The sequence below is a fragment of the Sciurus vulgaris genome, assembly GCF_902686455.1.
Source record: "Sciurus vulgaris genome assembly, chromosome: X".
Lineage (NCBI taxonomy): Eukaryota > Metazoa > Chordata > Mammalia > Rodentia > Sciuridae > Sciurus > Sciurus vulgaris.
Window position 1 is genome coordinate 48,936,414 of NC_136471.1, and position 16,382 is coordinate 48,952,795.

The 16,382-nt window shown below is 37.8% G+C and overlaps 1 protein-coding gene across 1 annotated transcript; it reads right to left on the reverse strand.

Moving 5' to 3' along the window:
- Window positions 1–226: 226 nt before the first annotated feature.
- Window positions 227–2,031, reverse strand: LOC306651091 (protein ARMCX6-like; the record flags this gene model as incomplete). Its single annotated transcript, XM_079123615.1, has 3 exons — window positions 227–1,409; window positions 1,571–1,701; window positions 1,972–2,031. The coding sequence occupies 3 exons, from the start codon at window positions 2,029–2,031 to the stop codon at window positions 839–841; spliced, it is 762 nt and encodes a 253-aa protein (XP_078979741.1). The 3' UTR covers window positions 227–838.
- Between the last annotated feature and the right edge of the window lie 14,351 nt (window positions 2,032–16,382).

Below are 16,382 nucleotides of genomic sequence, written 5' to 3' on the forward strand. Positions count from 1 at the left end.
CCCAACCTCCCTGACCCCCACCTGTCAGCCCTGCCCCCATCTCCTTTCTTGGAGGTTATGCTGAGCACAGCCGCCCCTTTCTGCCCCTGTCTCCTGTGAGCACTGACAAGTGTGCATCTGTCAGGGAGCAGCCCCCACCCCCAGTCAGCTGGCGTTTATTGTGCACATCGGCCTGGCCTTTCTCTTCGTGAAGACTGCAAGCTCAAGGACAAGGACCATGTCTCTCTCTTTTTGTCAATCAAAGCACATAAGTTTATTGATGATACATACAGATGCAGACTTGGGCGGGGGAAGTTAAGACGGTACGATGGATACAAGGGGAGTGCACTGTTTGGATGAACAGGTTCACCATCCACTGGCTGGTGTCGAAGAAAGAGAAAAGGAAAATACTTTGACATAGGCAGCGGCAGATGCGTTTTCAGCGTGAGCTCCCCGATGGGCCTGGCCTCTGCAAAGTGGTCCCGCTCAGACAGGGAGACCGTCACAGGCAATGAGAGCCCTGGTGGTGCTCTCGTTTGATGTGCGTTATCCGCGGCAGGCGCCACAGCGAGCCCTTTACTGCATGAAGAGGGCTGCAAGGGAGTAATTTACAATGCATGATGCCTGCAGACTGCAAAACCAAGGAATTGCCCAAAGCTCTGCGGCGGGGGCGGGGTGGGGGGCCTGCCGGGCCAATAAGAGTGTGGTCCTCAATGTAGCTTCTGGAACGTGCACCCAACCACAGGGTGACTGCCTAAGGCTGGATCCTCAGTAGCACCCACTGCAGATTCTTTGACATCTGCAAACCTAACAGGGTTCGTTTGTGTGGATTCAGTCCCATGCTGTCCCAGAAGGCCATTTAAGGGGTGAGAGTTTCCAGGAGAACCGCTCTGTTTGCACTTCCGACAAAGAGGGACATGAATGAGAACAGCATCTGGGCACCCAGCAACTCCCCCGCCAAGACTGGCTTTTCAGACAAACCCATCAGCGGTTCTAAAACCTGAACCTTAGCACAGCTACTTTCCTCAGATATCAAAGGGAACTTCAAGTCTGAAACGGACTTGGCAAGCATGTTATTAATAACTGTCATGCTTATTAACAAATTTAATCCGGCCTGCTGCAGAAATGAGTTGCAGCAACGTGGCACAGTCTCCTGACACACTTCATTGATGTACATCTTAATCTGGCCCTGATTTTCAGTACTGGCATTCGAGTTATCTGGGGCACACAAAGCTTCCTCCCTCACGGTGGGGTGGGGGGTGGGGATCTTGTTTCCACAGATTGAAAGGCTGGACAAATGACTACTGATACCGTGGCTAAGTGAAAAACCAGCATCCTTGGGCTCAGCAAACAACTTTTTTCCCTGAATAGAAGGACACTTGGAGAGGTCAAGAATACAACTGACATTTTTGTTGTCTTTGGCATCACCCCTTCCCAAATTATTATTTTTATTTTAAAACTATGTAATTCTTATTTATTTGGAAAGTATACTCTTTTTGAAGACTTGGATCCTTTTGCCCATCATTCCCATATACTTCATCCCCAGGACTTGGGTTTCCTTGCACCCTTAGCTACTGACCAAAACCTGTACCTGTCCTGACCCCTGTCTGAAGTGACCCACTCTTCTGGTCTTTTCTGACCAGATTCCATCTTCTTGTTAGTGGGGAAGCACTGAATCAATCTAGAACCTATCTTTACACCTGTGTTTTGTAATTCATCAATCTGTGGACATAATACATTTATGACAAGGCACAAATGGATCTTATTCTTGAAAGAGTTATCTAGTGGCGATGTTCTAGGAATCATATTATTTTCTCCCTTCCCCAGTCACAAGCTTTTTAATGCCATCCCATATGTCTTTAGGGGCTTGTAATATATGTGGCACTTTGATATGAGTGTTCTCAGAGAGACATGTCAACACACACACAGGGGAATCTGCATCTTTCTTGAGTTAGAATCTTAATTTTCAAACTTTCCTCCTCTGACATTTACCTCCTTCTGCCTGATTTCCACAGTACCTCCTGAGGTACAGTACATGCCTTTTTCCAGCATCGAAAAAGGGCAGTAGAATAAAGCCTGGGAGAAGAAGCTGAGTTACCTCTGCACCCTGTATTCTGACTCTAACACTTCACACTTACTCCTTATCTCTACGTATATCACATTATATGGAGTAATTTCCTCCCTCCCCTTCCTATATTTTTGTGTATAGGTAGATAGACAAGAGAGAATGGAGATTTTCGATACCCTGGTACATAAGATTCAGGTGCAAGCTGGAATCTAGCTTTTAGAAGTCTGCCATTTAGGTCTCAAGCACACCATCTACCTTGTCCTCCTGCTACTTTATAATCCTGACCCTCCACAAATACCCATTTGTTTGCTCTACCCTACTCCATCCCCATTTGTGCTTTATAGATATTGACACTGTTGATCCCGAAAGAATGTGATTAAAGATTTTCTGAAAATAGTAGAAGAGTAAGTTTTGGTTTAGCACTTGCCCCTACCATCCCCTGTGACTGGTTCAAGCCTGACACATCCTTAAAGGAACACAAGCTTCTTCAGTTTGTACCAAATAGCCTGTCATTGACTTCCTTTTCCTTTCTGTTGGGTTATGCTGCCCTCTACAGACAAACCAGCCTCTTTCAGTAGATTGATGCGGTCCTTGTACTGAGTTAAGACTGTCTGGACGTTTCCCACCTCTCACTAATAGATCCCCAATACCAGCTCTCCTCCTGGTCCTATGTATCCTTTAGAGAACTGAAATGAGCCAGTAGACTGGGAAGCGCTGTAGAAGACGCTGATTCTATCATGATCTTGACCCTAAGTCTTTCCAGGCAATCTTCATTCTTACACCAACTTGCACTTCGTAACCAGAGCAGATTCTTCTTCATGCACCTATTAACACATCTTTCTAAAATTAACAGGGATCTGATAGCAACATCAAAAACATTTCACCTCTGGAGAGTTCTTGGTCACCTGAAATACATGTCACCAGCATCACCAACGAGCCATGGTCCCCAAGTTCCCCTCCTACCAACAGTGGTGCAAAAATGTACCTGCCCCTTTCTCTTGCCCACATCCCACCAGAAATGTCACTTACTTTATTCTTTGCCAATCCTAGATGCCGAAAGAAAGGGCATTTACTTTGAGTTAGATTTTACCTTTGTCTGATTTCCAGGGAGAAAACATATCTTCTCTTGGAGTAACTATTTCTATTTCCTTGTCTTCTCTTAGAATACAGGACAGCATCATGTCTCCTTACTTCCCCTACCCTCAGCCACTAATATGCATTCATTCTGCTTGAACCCATAATAAAGCAATAAAGCAGATTTCATGAAATAAAGCATAGTGATATAGAGATATTTTAAATATTTATTTCTTGTGTCTTTATTTTCTTGGAAATATGGGCTTTTTAAAAAGGTTCGTTTATGCTCTTATGTGTATAGGGAGTTTTCTGGAGTGATGTTTGCTAAAATGCCACCACTGATTATTTCATAGAGTAGGATTAAGGCAAAACACATTGTGGTTACAATATCAAATGTTAAGGTCAATGGGACATAGAGATGAACAAAGCTGTATCTTGGATAAGACCCCCCATAGAGTAGCACTTACCTTGCCAAAATCACTACATTCCAGGCGTCAAACACTAATTTTGTTTTCAGAGTAAAAACATACATAATTTATGACCTTACACCTAACAGAAATACATGCACATGTTCACCAAAAGACATGTATAAGAATATTCATAGCAGCACTGTTCATAAAAGCCCTAAACTGGGAGCAACCCAAATATCCATCAGCAGTAGAATAGAAAAATAGAATACAGTATGTTCATAAGTGATATTTATATTCATAAGTGGCAGTGAATACTATATGGAGCAGTACAGCAGTAGGGGTTAATCTCAGACAATGTTAGCAAAAAGGGGCACAAAACAATATATATGATGTGATTCTGTTTATGTAAAGTTTGAAAGACCCACAAAACTAATCATGTTGTTAGAAGTCCAAATACTGATTCATTTTCAACAAGGGCATCATGAATGTGCAATGGGGAAAGGACAGTCTCTTCAACAGAAGGTGTTGGAAAAACTGGATATCCAAGGCAAAACAATGAAATTAGACATTTATCTTATACCAGAAACAAAAATAATCTCAAAACATATTAAAGATTTGAATATAAATGGAAAACTCTAGCTGGACATGGTGGCACACTCCTGTCATCCCAGCCACTTGGGAGGCCAAGGCAAAAGCATCACAAGTCCAAGGCCAGCCTCGCAGCTTAGTTAAGCAGCTTCATTAAGCAAGTTAGCAAAACCTTGTCTCAAAATTTAAAAAAATAAAACAAGAAGGGCCCAGGATGTAGTTCAGGGGGTTAAGTGCTCCTGGGTTCAATCTCAGTACCAAAAAAAAACTTCTTCGAAAAAAAAAAAAAAAAGAAAAGAAAACTCTAAAATTTCTAGAAGGAAAAATACAAGAAAAGCTTCATGATATTGGGCTTGGCAATAATATCTTGCATATGAGACCAAAAGCATAAGGAACAAAAGAAAAATTAGAAAAGTAGAACATTATACTAAAAAGTTTCTGCACAACAAAATCATAAATGAACTAGACCAAACAGGCAGATGTACAATGCTCCACCCATCAACAATATAATACATATTCTTTTCCATTGTGAAAATAGGCCATATGTTAGGATAAAACAAGTCTAAGAAATCGCAAATATTGAGATCATACAAAGTATCTTCTTTGACTACAATGGAAAGGAATGAAACTAAAAATCAATAACAGAAGGAAGTAGAGAATTCACAAATCTATGAAAAGTAAACAACATTCTCTCTCTCTCTCTCTCTCTCTCTCTCTCTCTCTCTCTCTCTCTCTCTTTTGGTACTGGGGATTGAACTCAGGGGTACTCATGATCAACTGAGCCACACCCCCAGCCCTATTTTGTATTTTATTTAGAGATAGGGTCTCACTGAGTTGCTTAGCACCTCGTTTTTGCAGAGGCTGGCTTTGAGCTCACAATCCTCCTGCCTCAGCCTCCTGAGCCACTGGGATTACAGGTGTGTATCGCTGTGCCCAGCAAACAACATACTCTTAAATAACTAATGGGTTAAAAAACATTAAAGTGAAATTTAACAAGTATTTTAAGATGAATAAAACTAAAAACATAATACACCAGAATGTGAGCAATGACAAAAGCATAGATTAAAATGAAATGTATAGCAGTAAGGGCCTATATTAAGGAAAATAAAATAAATTAATAATCTAATTTTGCATATTAAAGAATTAGAAAGAGAAAAGAAACTAAACCCAAAACTAGCAGAAAGAAGAAATTTACAAAATGACAGTGGAGATCGATGAAAGAAAGAATAGTAAAACAATAGACCAAATCAATGAAACTAGAAGTTGGTTCTTTTAGAAAAATAAAATGACAAAACTTTTGATAAGACTGACAAAGAGAGAAAAGACACAAATATTAACAACCAAAAATAAAGCTGAGAATATTATTGTAAATATTACATAAACAAAAAGTATAAGAGAATATTTGCAGCAATTATATACCAACAACTTAGAAACCTAGGTGAAATAGAAAAATACCTAGAAACACAAAAATCACCAATAAGAACTTGGTAGTGACTCAAGATATAGAAAAAAGTCTCCTTTATGTAGATAATAGACCATAACAAGTAAAGCTGTTGAATCAGTGATTATATATTTTTTAAAAACCACCCTAACAGATGTCACCAAGATGGTAGAATAGGATTTTCCAACTTTCATACTCCCACCACCACCTCCATCCACAGAAACATTCACTTGAACTATCCACATGTGAAAATAACTTCATAGGATCTAAGGAAACCAGGTGAAGGATTAAAGCACCTGGGTGCAGTACAGAAATAAGAAAAGACTACTTGAAGAGAGTACGCACATCACCCCTTCTCCAACCCTAGGACACACAGCATGGAAAGAGACATTCTCTGCTTGGGGGAAGGAAAGAGAAGTAAGCACTAAACATTGCCTTGGACCCCACACTGGACCCACTCCAGTAAAACTCAGTGCCAGGCAAGCCATCATAGTTCTGATCTCTAAGCCTGCCTGGAAACTCAGTCTCTGGGCCTGCTCCACCATCAGGCCAGCCCCAGCAGCTCCAGGCTCCAGACTGGCTCTAGTACCTGGCGTCTACAAACCCTACTCATCAAGCTAGCCTCTCTGACTCCAGACTCTGAAGCAGTCCAGAGTCAGGTCAAGCCACACAGGCCCAGACTTCAAGCCTACACCAGTACGGGTTGGCACAACTGGCCACAGGCACAAGTTGGGCACTTAGTTTCCAGGTTTGCCCAGTACCAGGCCAGTTCCTGTAGCCTCAACCAATTGAATCCTGGTGCCAAGGCTTGACCTGGAAGCCTGAGACTACAAGACCACCCCTGAAGTTCCAGGCTCTAGGTCAGCCCTCATGGACCCAGGACTCAGGACTATCCCTGTAGAATCTGACTCCAGTCCCATCCCAGGACCAGGTCAGCACCTGTGAACACAAACTTCAGGTTGCTTTGCACAGATACAGGCTGTGTTGGAGCCCTTTATCTGAACGGACTAATAGTGAGTAACAAGATTTAAATAAGTAGTAAGAAGTCTCCGAACTGATGGTTTCACTGCTGAATTCTTCCAAATATTTAAAGAACTAGTATCAATCAATCTCAAACTATTTCAAAAAATTGAAAAACATAGGATACTTCCAAATTCATTTTAGAAGACCAGCATTATACTCATCCAAAGCCAAACTATAAGAACAGAAAATTACAGGCAATATCCCTATTGAACATAACTGCAAAAATCCTAAACAAAATACTAGCAAGCTGAATTCAATAGCATACTAAAAAGATCATTCAAGTGATCAAGTGAGATTTTTTTCCCAAGTATGAAAAGATGGGTCAGCATATACAAATCAATCAAATTAATACACAACATTAACAAATGAAGAAGCCAGGTGTGGTGGTGCGTGCCTATAATCTCAGCTACTTGGGAGGCTGAAGCAGGGAGATCTCAAGTTGAGGCCAACCTGGGAAACTTAGTGAGACCCAGTCTCAAAAAATAAAAAGGGATGGGAATATAACTCAGTGGCAGAGTGCCCCTGGGTCCAGCCTCCAGTATGGAAAAAAAATGAAGGACAGAAACCACCTGATCATTTCAGTAGATACAGAAAAAATTTCTGGCATTATTCAATTCCCTTTCACTATAAAAACTTTCAAAAAATTATATATAGAATGAATGTAACTCAACACAATATATGTCAAATGCACAGCTAATGTCAGAGCCAATGGTGAAAAGTTGAAATACTTTCCTCTCAGATCAGGTACAAGACAGGTATATCCATTCACACTACTTCTATTCAACATAGTACTGGAAGTTCCAGCCAGAGCAATTAGGCACAAGAAAGCAATAACTTAAAACCAGTTTGAAAGGAAGAAGTTAATTGTCCCTGTTGCCAGAAGACATGATCTTATCTATAGAAAACCTTAAAGACACCACCAAAAATTGTTGTAAGTAATCAACTAAATAACAAAAATCAGTAGCATTTCTATACATGAGCAATGAACTATCTAAAAAAAGGAATCAAGAAAATAATTTCATTCACAATAGACACACAAAAAATGTACTTAGGAACACATTTAACCAAGGAGATAAAACCTTTTAGACTAAAAACTAAAAACATTGATGAAAGAAATTGAAGAAGACACAAATAAATGGAAAAAAATCACATACTTATGGACTAGAGGAATTAATAGTTAATAATGGCCAGACTACTCATAGCAATCTACAGATTCAATGCAATCTTTATCAAAACTCCAATGTCATTTTTCACAGAAATAGAAAAAAGTCCTAAAATTCATAAGAAGAAATGAAGACCCTCAACAGCCAAAGCAATCTTAAGCAAAAATATCAAAGGTAGAGGCATCATTGCACAGTTACAGTTATCAAAACAGCATAGCATTGGAATAAAAACAAACACATGGACCAAAGGAATAAAACAAATACTAGAAATAAATTCATGCATTTATGGTCAGTTGGCTTTTGACAAAGGTACCAAGAATGCAGAATGGAGAATAGATACACATTAATAATATGTGCTGGGGAAACTGCCTATCCATATAAAGAATAAAATTAGACCTTCATCTCACACTATATACAAAAATCAACTCAAGACAGGTGTGTTGGTGCACACCTATAATCCTAGCTACTCAAGAGGCTGAGGTAGGAGAATTGAAAGTTCAAGGCCAACCTAGGAAGCTTGGTGAGACCCTGTTTCAAAGTTTAAAATAAATACATAAAAGGGGCAAGGGATGGAGCTCAGTGGTAAAGTGCCCCTGGGTTCAATCCCCAGCATTACAGAAAAGATAAACTCAAACTGGATTAAAGACTTAAATGTAAAACCTGGAACTATAAAACAATAGGAAGAAAACATACGGGAAAAAACTCCATAACATTGCTCTGGGCAATGACTTTTAAAATATGACCTAAAACTTCAGGTAAAAAAGAAAAAATACATCAAACTAAAAATCTTCTGCACAACAAAGGAAACAATAGATCAAAAAAACAAACTATATAGTGCGAGAAAATATTTGTCAAACATACAGGTGATAAGGGGTTAAATGTCCAAAATATGCAAGGAACTCAAACAATTCAGTAACAAGAAAACAACTCAATTTTTTAAAAATGTACCTGAATGGACATTCATCAAAAGACATACGAATGATCAGCAGTATATGAAAAATTCTCAACATCACTAAGCATCAGAGAAATAAAAATAAAAACTATGATGAAATATTCCCACTAGCACACATTTGTAAGAATGGTTATTATCAAAAAGATGAAATGTCGGTAAGGATGTAGAGAAAAGGGAATACTTGTACATTGTTACTGAAAATGTAAATTAGTACAACCATTTTGAAAAACAATATGGAGCTTTCTCAAAAAATTAAAAATGATGCTACCACATGATCTAGCAATCACTTTGCTGGGAATATATCCAAATTAAATGAAATCACTATGTTAAAAGGACATCTGTACTTCCATGTTTACTGAAACACTAGTCACCATAGCCAAGATCAATCTAAGTGTCCATCAACAGATGAGTGGATAAAGAAGTATATGCACAATGGAATACTATTTGGCCCTTAAAAAGAAGGAACTCTTGTTTGCAGCAACATGGATGAACCTGGACAAATTACATTAAGTTAAATGAGCCAAGCACAGAACGACAAGGACTACATGATCTCACTCATATGTGGAATATAAAAAAATGGTCTCACAGAAATTGAAAGTAGAATGGTGTTTATTAGACTCTGGGAGAGTAGGGGGAGGCTAGGATGAGGAAAGTTTGGTCAGTGTATACAAATGCAATGAGACAGGAATAAGAAGTCCTAGTGTGCTGTTTACACAGTAGGGTTACTGTAGGTAGCAAGTGAATACTGTATACTTCAAAAGAAGAAAGGATTCTGAATTATCCTGATTGCATAATATGTACATGTATCAAAACATCATATGGTATCCCATTAACAAGTGCAAATTTTGTGAGGGTTTTTCTATGAGTAAAAATGATTTTATTAGAAACAAATAGATTTTTTTAAAATCAGCTATCTTCCAATATATCAGCAGCAAACAATATGAAAATGAAATGTTAAAATCCACACCATTTAGCATAACACTGACAAAACTATGAAATCTGACATCTGAAAACTACAAAGCATTATTAAGAGAAATTAAAGAAGTCCTAAATAAATGAACGAGCAAACCATGTTAATGGGATAGAAAATTCAGTATTGTAAATATGGTAATTCTTCCCAAATTAACGTACAGATTGGGTGCAATTAGTGTGTGTGTGTGTGTGTGTGTGTGTGTGTGTGTGTGTGTGTATTATTCATCAAGCTTATTTTCAAAATCCATATGGAAATGCAAAAAGTCAAGAATAAGACAACCTTAGAAGAGAACAACAAAGATGATTTCTACGAGCAAATAAGTTGTATTACAAAGTTACACTAATTGTGAAATTGTGACAGGATACAAAGACATTGGTGCAAAGATAAACAAACAGACCAATATACAGAATAAGAAGTCCAGAAATAGATCTATTTATATATAGTAACATAAAATCACAAAGGTGACACTGAAGTATGGTGAGGGAAGAATGGTTTTCTCAAGAAATGGTGTTGGGTCAATTAGATAGCCATATGGTGGGGTAAGGAATCTTGACTCCTACTTTACACCATACACAAAAATGAATTCCAGGTGAAATATAAATGTGAAAGACAAAGCAATAAAATTTCCAGGATATAGTATATACAATCTTTATGACATTTTAGTATGGGAAATTTTCTTTTAAAAGAATAAAATAAAATGAAAGAAAATATTGATAAATTTATCTTTATCAAAAGAGTCCATTATGTGAGTGAAAAATTAAGCCATATAACTATAATATCAAAACTTGATGATGAAAAAATCTTGATTCCAAAACTGCTCATGTCTTCAAGATTTAATAACATGTTGTTTAGCACATCAATGTCTGTTTTGTCCTTGGTTGCAAGGCACAAATGACAATATGAACTTGGAGAACAGGATTAGTCAGCATATTTTTTAAATGCTCAAATGCTATCTTCCAATGCATATTCATTGTCTTGTTTCTTTGACAAAAGATATTATGAATACTTCAATTGCTGACTCCAAATTTTGGGTCCAGACTACCTTTTACAAACTGTAGACTTTTCATAGCCCAAAATACATCATATGCTAACTCATGGTGTCTTAGAATTCTTCATAATGGATTCATAACACTATATGAGAATAACAACCTTTCCTAACTCAATTTATGTGCTATCCCAGATCCATTTGACCCCATCTCCAATCCTAGGATCAGGTCAACTGCCTTACTTTCTGGTCAGAAAAAATACAACAATGATTCATACTGCTTTTTTATTTGGAGAACCCAGGCCTCTGTCACTGCCACCGCCACTGTGGTTCCAGCTGCAACTTAAGGAATCACCTAACATAGTATTATCTAACATGAAGAGACTATTGCAGCTGTAAACTATCCAGATTATGTCCATGGAAGAAAAAGAGAGTTAATATCCTGTGGAGTACCAACTGACTTTTCTTGAGCATTGACAGAGGGGAATATGGCTCAGTGGTAGAGTGCTTGCCTAACTTGTACAAGGACCTGGGTTTGATTGTCTGCACCACAAAAAGAAATAAAAGAGAAAAAGAATGAGAGAAAACTGATAGGAAAAAAAATGTTTTTCAATTCATTCGACGTTGACTGTTTTTAGATGCAGTAATTTTTATGTCCTCACTGAAGAAATCACTTAAGATAATCAGTTGAGTTTATATTTTTGTTAAAAAATTATATCCAGATGGATAACTCAACTTGTTGTTTGCTTTCCATATTCCCCTGCCTATTTCCCTTTACCTTTCACTTTCGATGATTGTCTTGTATAGCCCAAAAGAGTGACACCGAGTAAACTTCTGGCCAGCCTGTTTTCTAGTCCTGAGCTAGGAAACCACCCAAATTATTAATTTTAGTTTTAATAAAATGAGCTCTGTAATACAGGACTTCACCAATATTAAATCAGTGAACCATATTTCAAAAGTAGCAAACATAAATATTATGTTTATATTCATGAAGAATAAAAACCAAAGAATAGTAGAATGCATTCTTTACAAAGTATGCAGTCTGGAAAGATGTGTTGAGAACAGATGTCTATGTTGTAATATTCATTATTGTACAAAACAGAAAATTTTTTAAAGTAAAAACATTAAAATGTATTTATAAAAAGATTGAAGAGAATGTGAGTCTATTCTTATAACCTAGACATTCCTCAGTATGACCAAACACCTAGAAGTCATAAAGGGATGATAAATAAGGTTTGATTACCTGCACTAATCACATATAAGGAAAAAAAAACATAAAGAAAACTAAATGAATTTTAGAAGTACCATCAGGTACTTCTATTTTGATGGCACCAGAATCTACCTGAGGTGGATACGTTTCCTGAGCACTAAATAAACAACCTGCTATGATAATTTGGATTCTGATGTCAACTGATCTTAGAAAGTTCTGAGAAGCAAGCACTAAGAATCCAATCAACTTGATAAATCTATTTTACATAAATCATCATCAAAAGGAAAACCCATTTCACTTGATAGCATGTTATGTCCTCTGCAAGCTTACAAATGCTCAGGAGTTGAGGTGGCTCTGTACCCAAACAAAGCCCCTCATGTAACAGCTCCTCTCACTTTTTAAGATGCTACGGTCAACAGGGTCAGAGAGTGATACTTAGCCCACTCTCAATGAGAAGTGGAATTACATTTGCATGAATCTGTCAGGAGAAAAGCATCTCTGCAATAGGTCTTCCTTCCCTCTCTTCCCCTCTACCTCCTATTCCTCTCCTCAAACACACACATTGTCCTGGCCCTTAACACAGGCCTGAGAGGACCCCAATGGAGAAGGTGAAGCAAGGAGGTACACTACTCTGAGAAGTCAATGTTCCTTATCCTGCTTATACCACAGCCCCAGGCAAAGCAGGCCAGGAGCCCACAAAAGCCCAGAGACAGCTCTAGGTGAAAGCAAGGAGAATCACAGATTAAACACAGATAACCTGCAACCTGGCATGTGATGTAAACTTAATGTAAAAAGCCAGCAATGAAAATAGTCATAAGCACTGTTTTAAAAGTCATTCTCAAGGGAACTAAACAAAACCAAAGAGAGTCATAAACGTAAAATTTGCCTGAATCACATCAATTTGCCAAACCTACACTTGGAATCTCTTTTGAAACAAGACAGGTAAAACATGAACGTTTAAAAAAGTAAACCTGTTTCCTGAGTCTTGAAATCTTATTTGGGTAACGATTTATAACTAACTGAAATCCATCATTGTACAATTGCCTTTGGACACATTTGGACTGAAATGGACCCTACAACTGCTAGATGAGAGCAAACCCAAACAGCAGGAGATGCACTGAGTTTCCAGTACTGTCTCTAAAGGGAGGGCACTGCCTCCTCCCTGTCCCCATGAGCTGCCACAATCACAGCTGCAATCCCAGAACTCTGTCCTTCCCCAAATGATTGTGACAACCTTCTAAGTGAAACGTTAGGACATCTGTGTGTCCTGCCCTATATCTCTTTCACCCAGTGCTTTCCCAAACACAGCAGGTCACTTCGTCTAGATGACACCAGGTGTGGGACATCAAAACTACACGCAAACCACTTCGAGGGGCACCAACCTAAGACTAGCTCCTTCTCAGTCTCTGTTCTGTTCAACAAGGGTTCCAAAAGTCTTGGCATCCAGTCACACCCAGGGTCACCTTAGGACCACAGAAATGGCAATTATTATCCTCTATTAAATGCCCACTGGCACATTGCATTGCTTCATGGAAATTAAGTGGTCATCCCCAAAGACACAGAAGCACAGAGAGACTACCAACAACTGTTTCCTAGAGAGAGGAAATGGGGACAAAGGCAAGAGACAGGGAGCAAAGAAGAATGAAAAGGAACATGGAAGGAGGGAAAAGGAGCAGATGGACAAGCTCAGTGCCTGTCACTCTTGGTTTTCTGTTCCACTAATTAAACCCAGGTATAAAAGTCATTTGACATCTCAAGATCAGGTGACAGAACATGGAATTATTATTATTGGGTTCATACCCCAATTACTCATTGCAACAAGATAAATAGCAATTTCTCTGTTCTTCATCTACTAGCAATTCATGAACTTTGCTTTTTCCTCTATACCTTCACACGCACACGCGCGTGTGTGTGTGTGTGTGTATGTGCACAAAATTATGATCTCAACATAGGAAACTCATCTCCATTCCCACCAAAGGGTGATTACACAGAGCATTAGACAGATATCTGTCTTCATACTAAGTTGTTTTAGAGCAATCCAATGCTCAAGTTTGGAAGGTAACTATCCCTGCTTCTTATTAAACAAGTGATCTCATGAATTTTACTTACCTTATTATTATTATGACTCTATGATATTTTCCAGTCAAGGGATGAATCTGGAGACTATCACGCTAAGTAAAACAAGCCAACCTCAGAAAACCAAGGTCAAATGTTCTCTCGAATGTGTGGAAGCTAACCCACAATAAGTGGGGAGGGGGTGAATAGAAGTTCAGTAGATTAGACAAAGAGAAATGGAGGGAAGGGAAGGGCATGGGAATAGGAAAGACAGTAGAATGAAGCTAAGATAATTTTCCTATGTACACATGTGAAAATACCTAAGTGAATCCCACCATTGTTCCCACCCACAAGAATGAGGTCCTAATTAGAATGAGATATATCCCGTGTCTGTATAATTTTATCAAAATGGATTCTACTGTCATGCGTAACTAAGAAGAACCAATAAAAATAAATAAAATAAAATAAAAATTTTACCTACCTTCTCCAAATCTCATTTCCTCTACAATTAAAACATTTACTTGACAGGATTGCTAAAGGTATTAAGTGGAGGAAATAAATGATGTAAAGTGCCAAACAGCACAAATATAGGTACGGCCCACCCCTTTTATTCTATAATGTACATGCTATGATAAAAATGTATTGATTATCAAATTTGAGTACTGTAATAATATTCCAAAAAGAGGAAATTTTCTTCAAGGGCCCCTAGCATGATCTGAAATTTTTTTATTATAATTTTATTTACATACCTAAAACTAGACATAAATGCCTTTGTTTATAGCTTTCATACAAAGTATAAAGAACCTTACAAATTAAAAATAAACCAAATTGCAAAACCAAAGAAATATGAATTTAACATTAATTCCATGACACTAATAGTATTGCTTTGGTGGCCCTAAATCATAATCTGCAACAAGAGTATGATACTGATGACAGCAATTTTCTTGATTTAGTCATTCCTTCAGTAGGAAGAATCTGACCACCTAGTCTCAACCCTCTGCCAGTTTCCTGGCTGGAACAGCTGCCAAACCACTGTAACTATAAAGTGATGTATTACAGAGCAAGTGCATCCTTTTTGTATTAACTACATTCTTTTTTCTCATTAACTAGAAACAGAATTTCATTGATCTTCAATGTCTTTGACTATTAAGTGAATCATTTTACATACTACCAAGAGAGGAAAAATACTACTTCCAATTGAACTACGACATAATGCTAAAGTGTCATCAACTGTATGAGGCTTCATGTCCTCAAAATATTAAACTGGGCCAGGCATGGTGGTGCGCACCTGTAGTCTTGGCTACTGGGGAGGCTGAGGTGGGAGGAGCATTTCAGGCCAGAAGTTCAGGGCCAGCCTCAGCAACATAGCAAGGCCATGTATGTAGGGGTAAAAGGGGATTATCAAATTGTGAGAGAAAATGTCCATCTTATAATCAATGAATACACAAATTCCCTTTAGCACCATGACTGTAAACCCAAAATTTGGCTCTTAAATCGTTAGGCAACTCTTAAAGATGCAGAATATATTTACAATGTGTTTCTTTAAAATACCAGAGAAATGAAGAGAGAACATTTAGAATACATTAATGGGATTGTTGAGAAACCCAAAAACATGTATATGTATTCCCAGAATTCTATAAACCCTACTTTAAGAAAAATTGACTTAGACTTCATATCACAATCACAATAATGCCACCTAGAAATCAGGAATGTTGTAAAATTTAACAATATCCCATCAAGAAAGCATTTTCAGTTCTTAGAATTGAAAAATACCCTATTCCTCAGAGAAATAAGTTTTGAAATCTCTTTACTAAATACCACTCATGTATGGTAGAATGACACTCTAGGAAAAAATGGTAAACCAAACACTCTCAGTGCTGTCTTTTAGGTAACTGAGGGTGCCCACTTCTAGTAACTAACTGCTATGTTCCAACACTAGTTAGCATGTTTTATATATTCCATTATTCAATTGTATATCATCTGAATGTTTTATTATCTACAGCTTCACTATATATTTACATACATAATACATATATGTCATATTAAAGCCTTTCTCCTTTCGGTTAAAATACTTGCCACACAGTGTGTGCTGCAAATATATCCATGTAAACCCCTCCTATTTTCCCACTCTATCATCCCCTTTATTTCCTACCTCACTCATACCCAGGACTATTCCTTCCTATGGATTACACGAAATACTCAATATATATTAAATATGAGAAAATAGAGAAAGATTAAAACACTAAATTCATAAATTAGCATTTTAAACACAGATAACTATTCTCATTTCTGTACACACTATCACAAGTTTTAATGCATGTAAATGTTTTGTACTTCTCAAAAATGGGATGTATTATTGAAACAGTAATGCAGAGAGCTTTTCCTCTTCAGATTGCATGCTGAAATTTATGTAAATACATGTAGATGTCTATTAACATTTTCAACAGCTATAGAATACTTC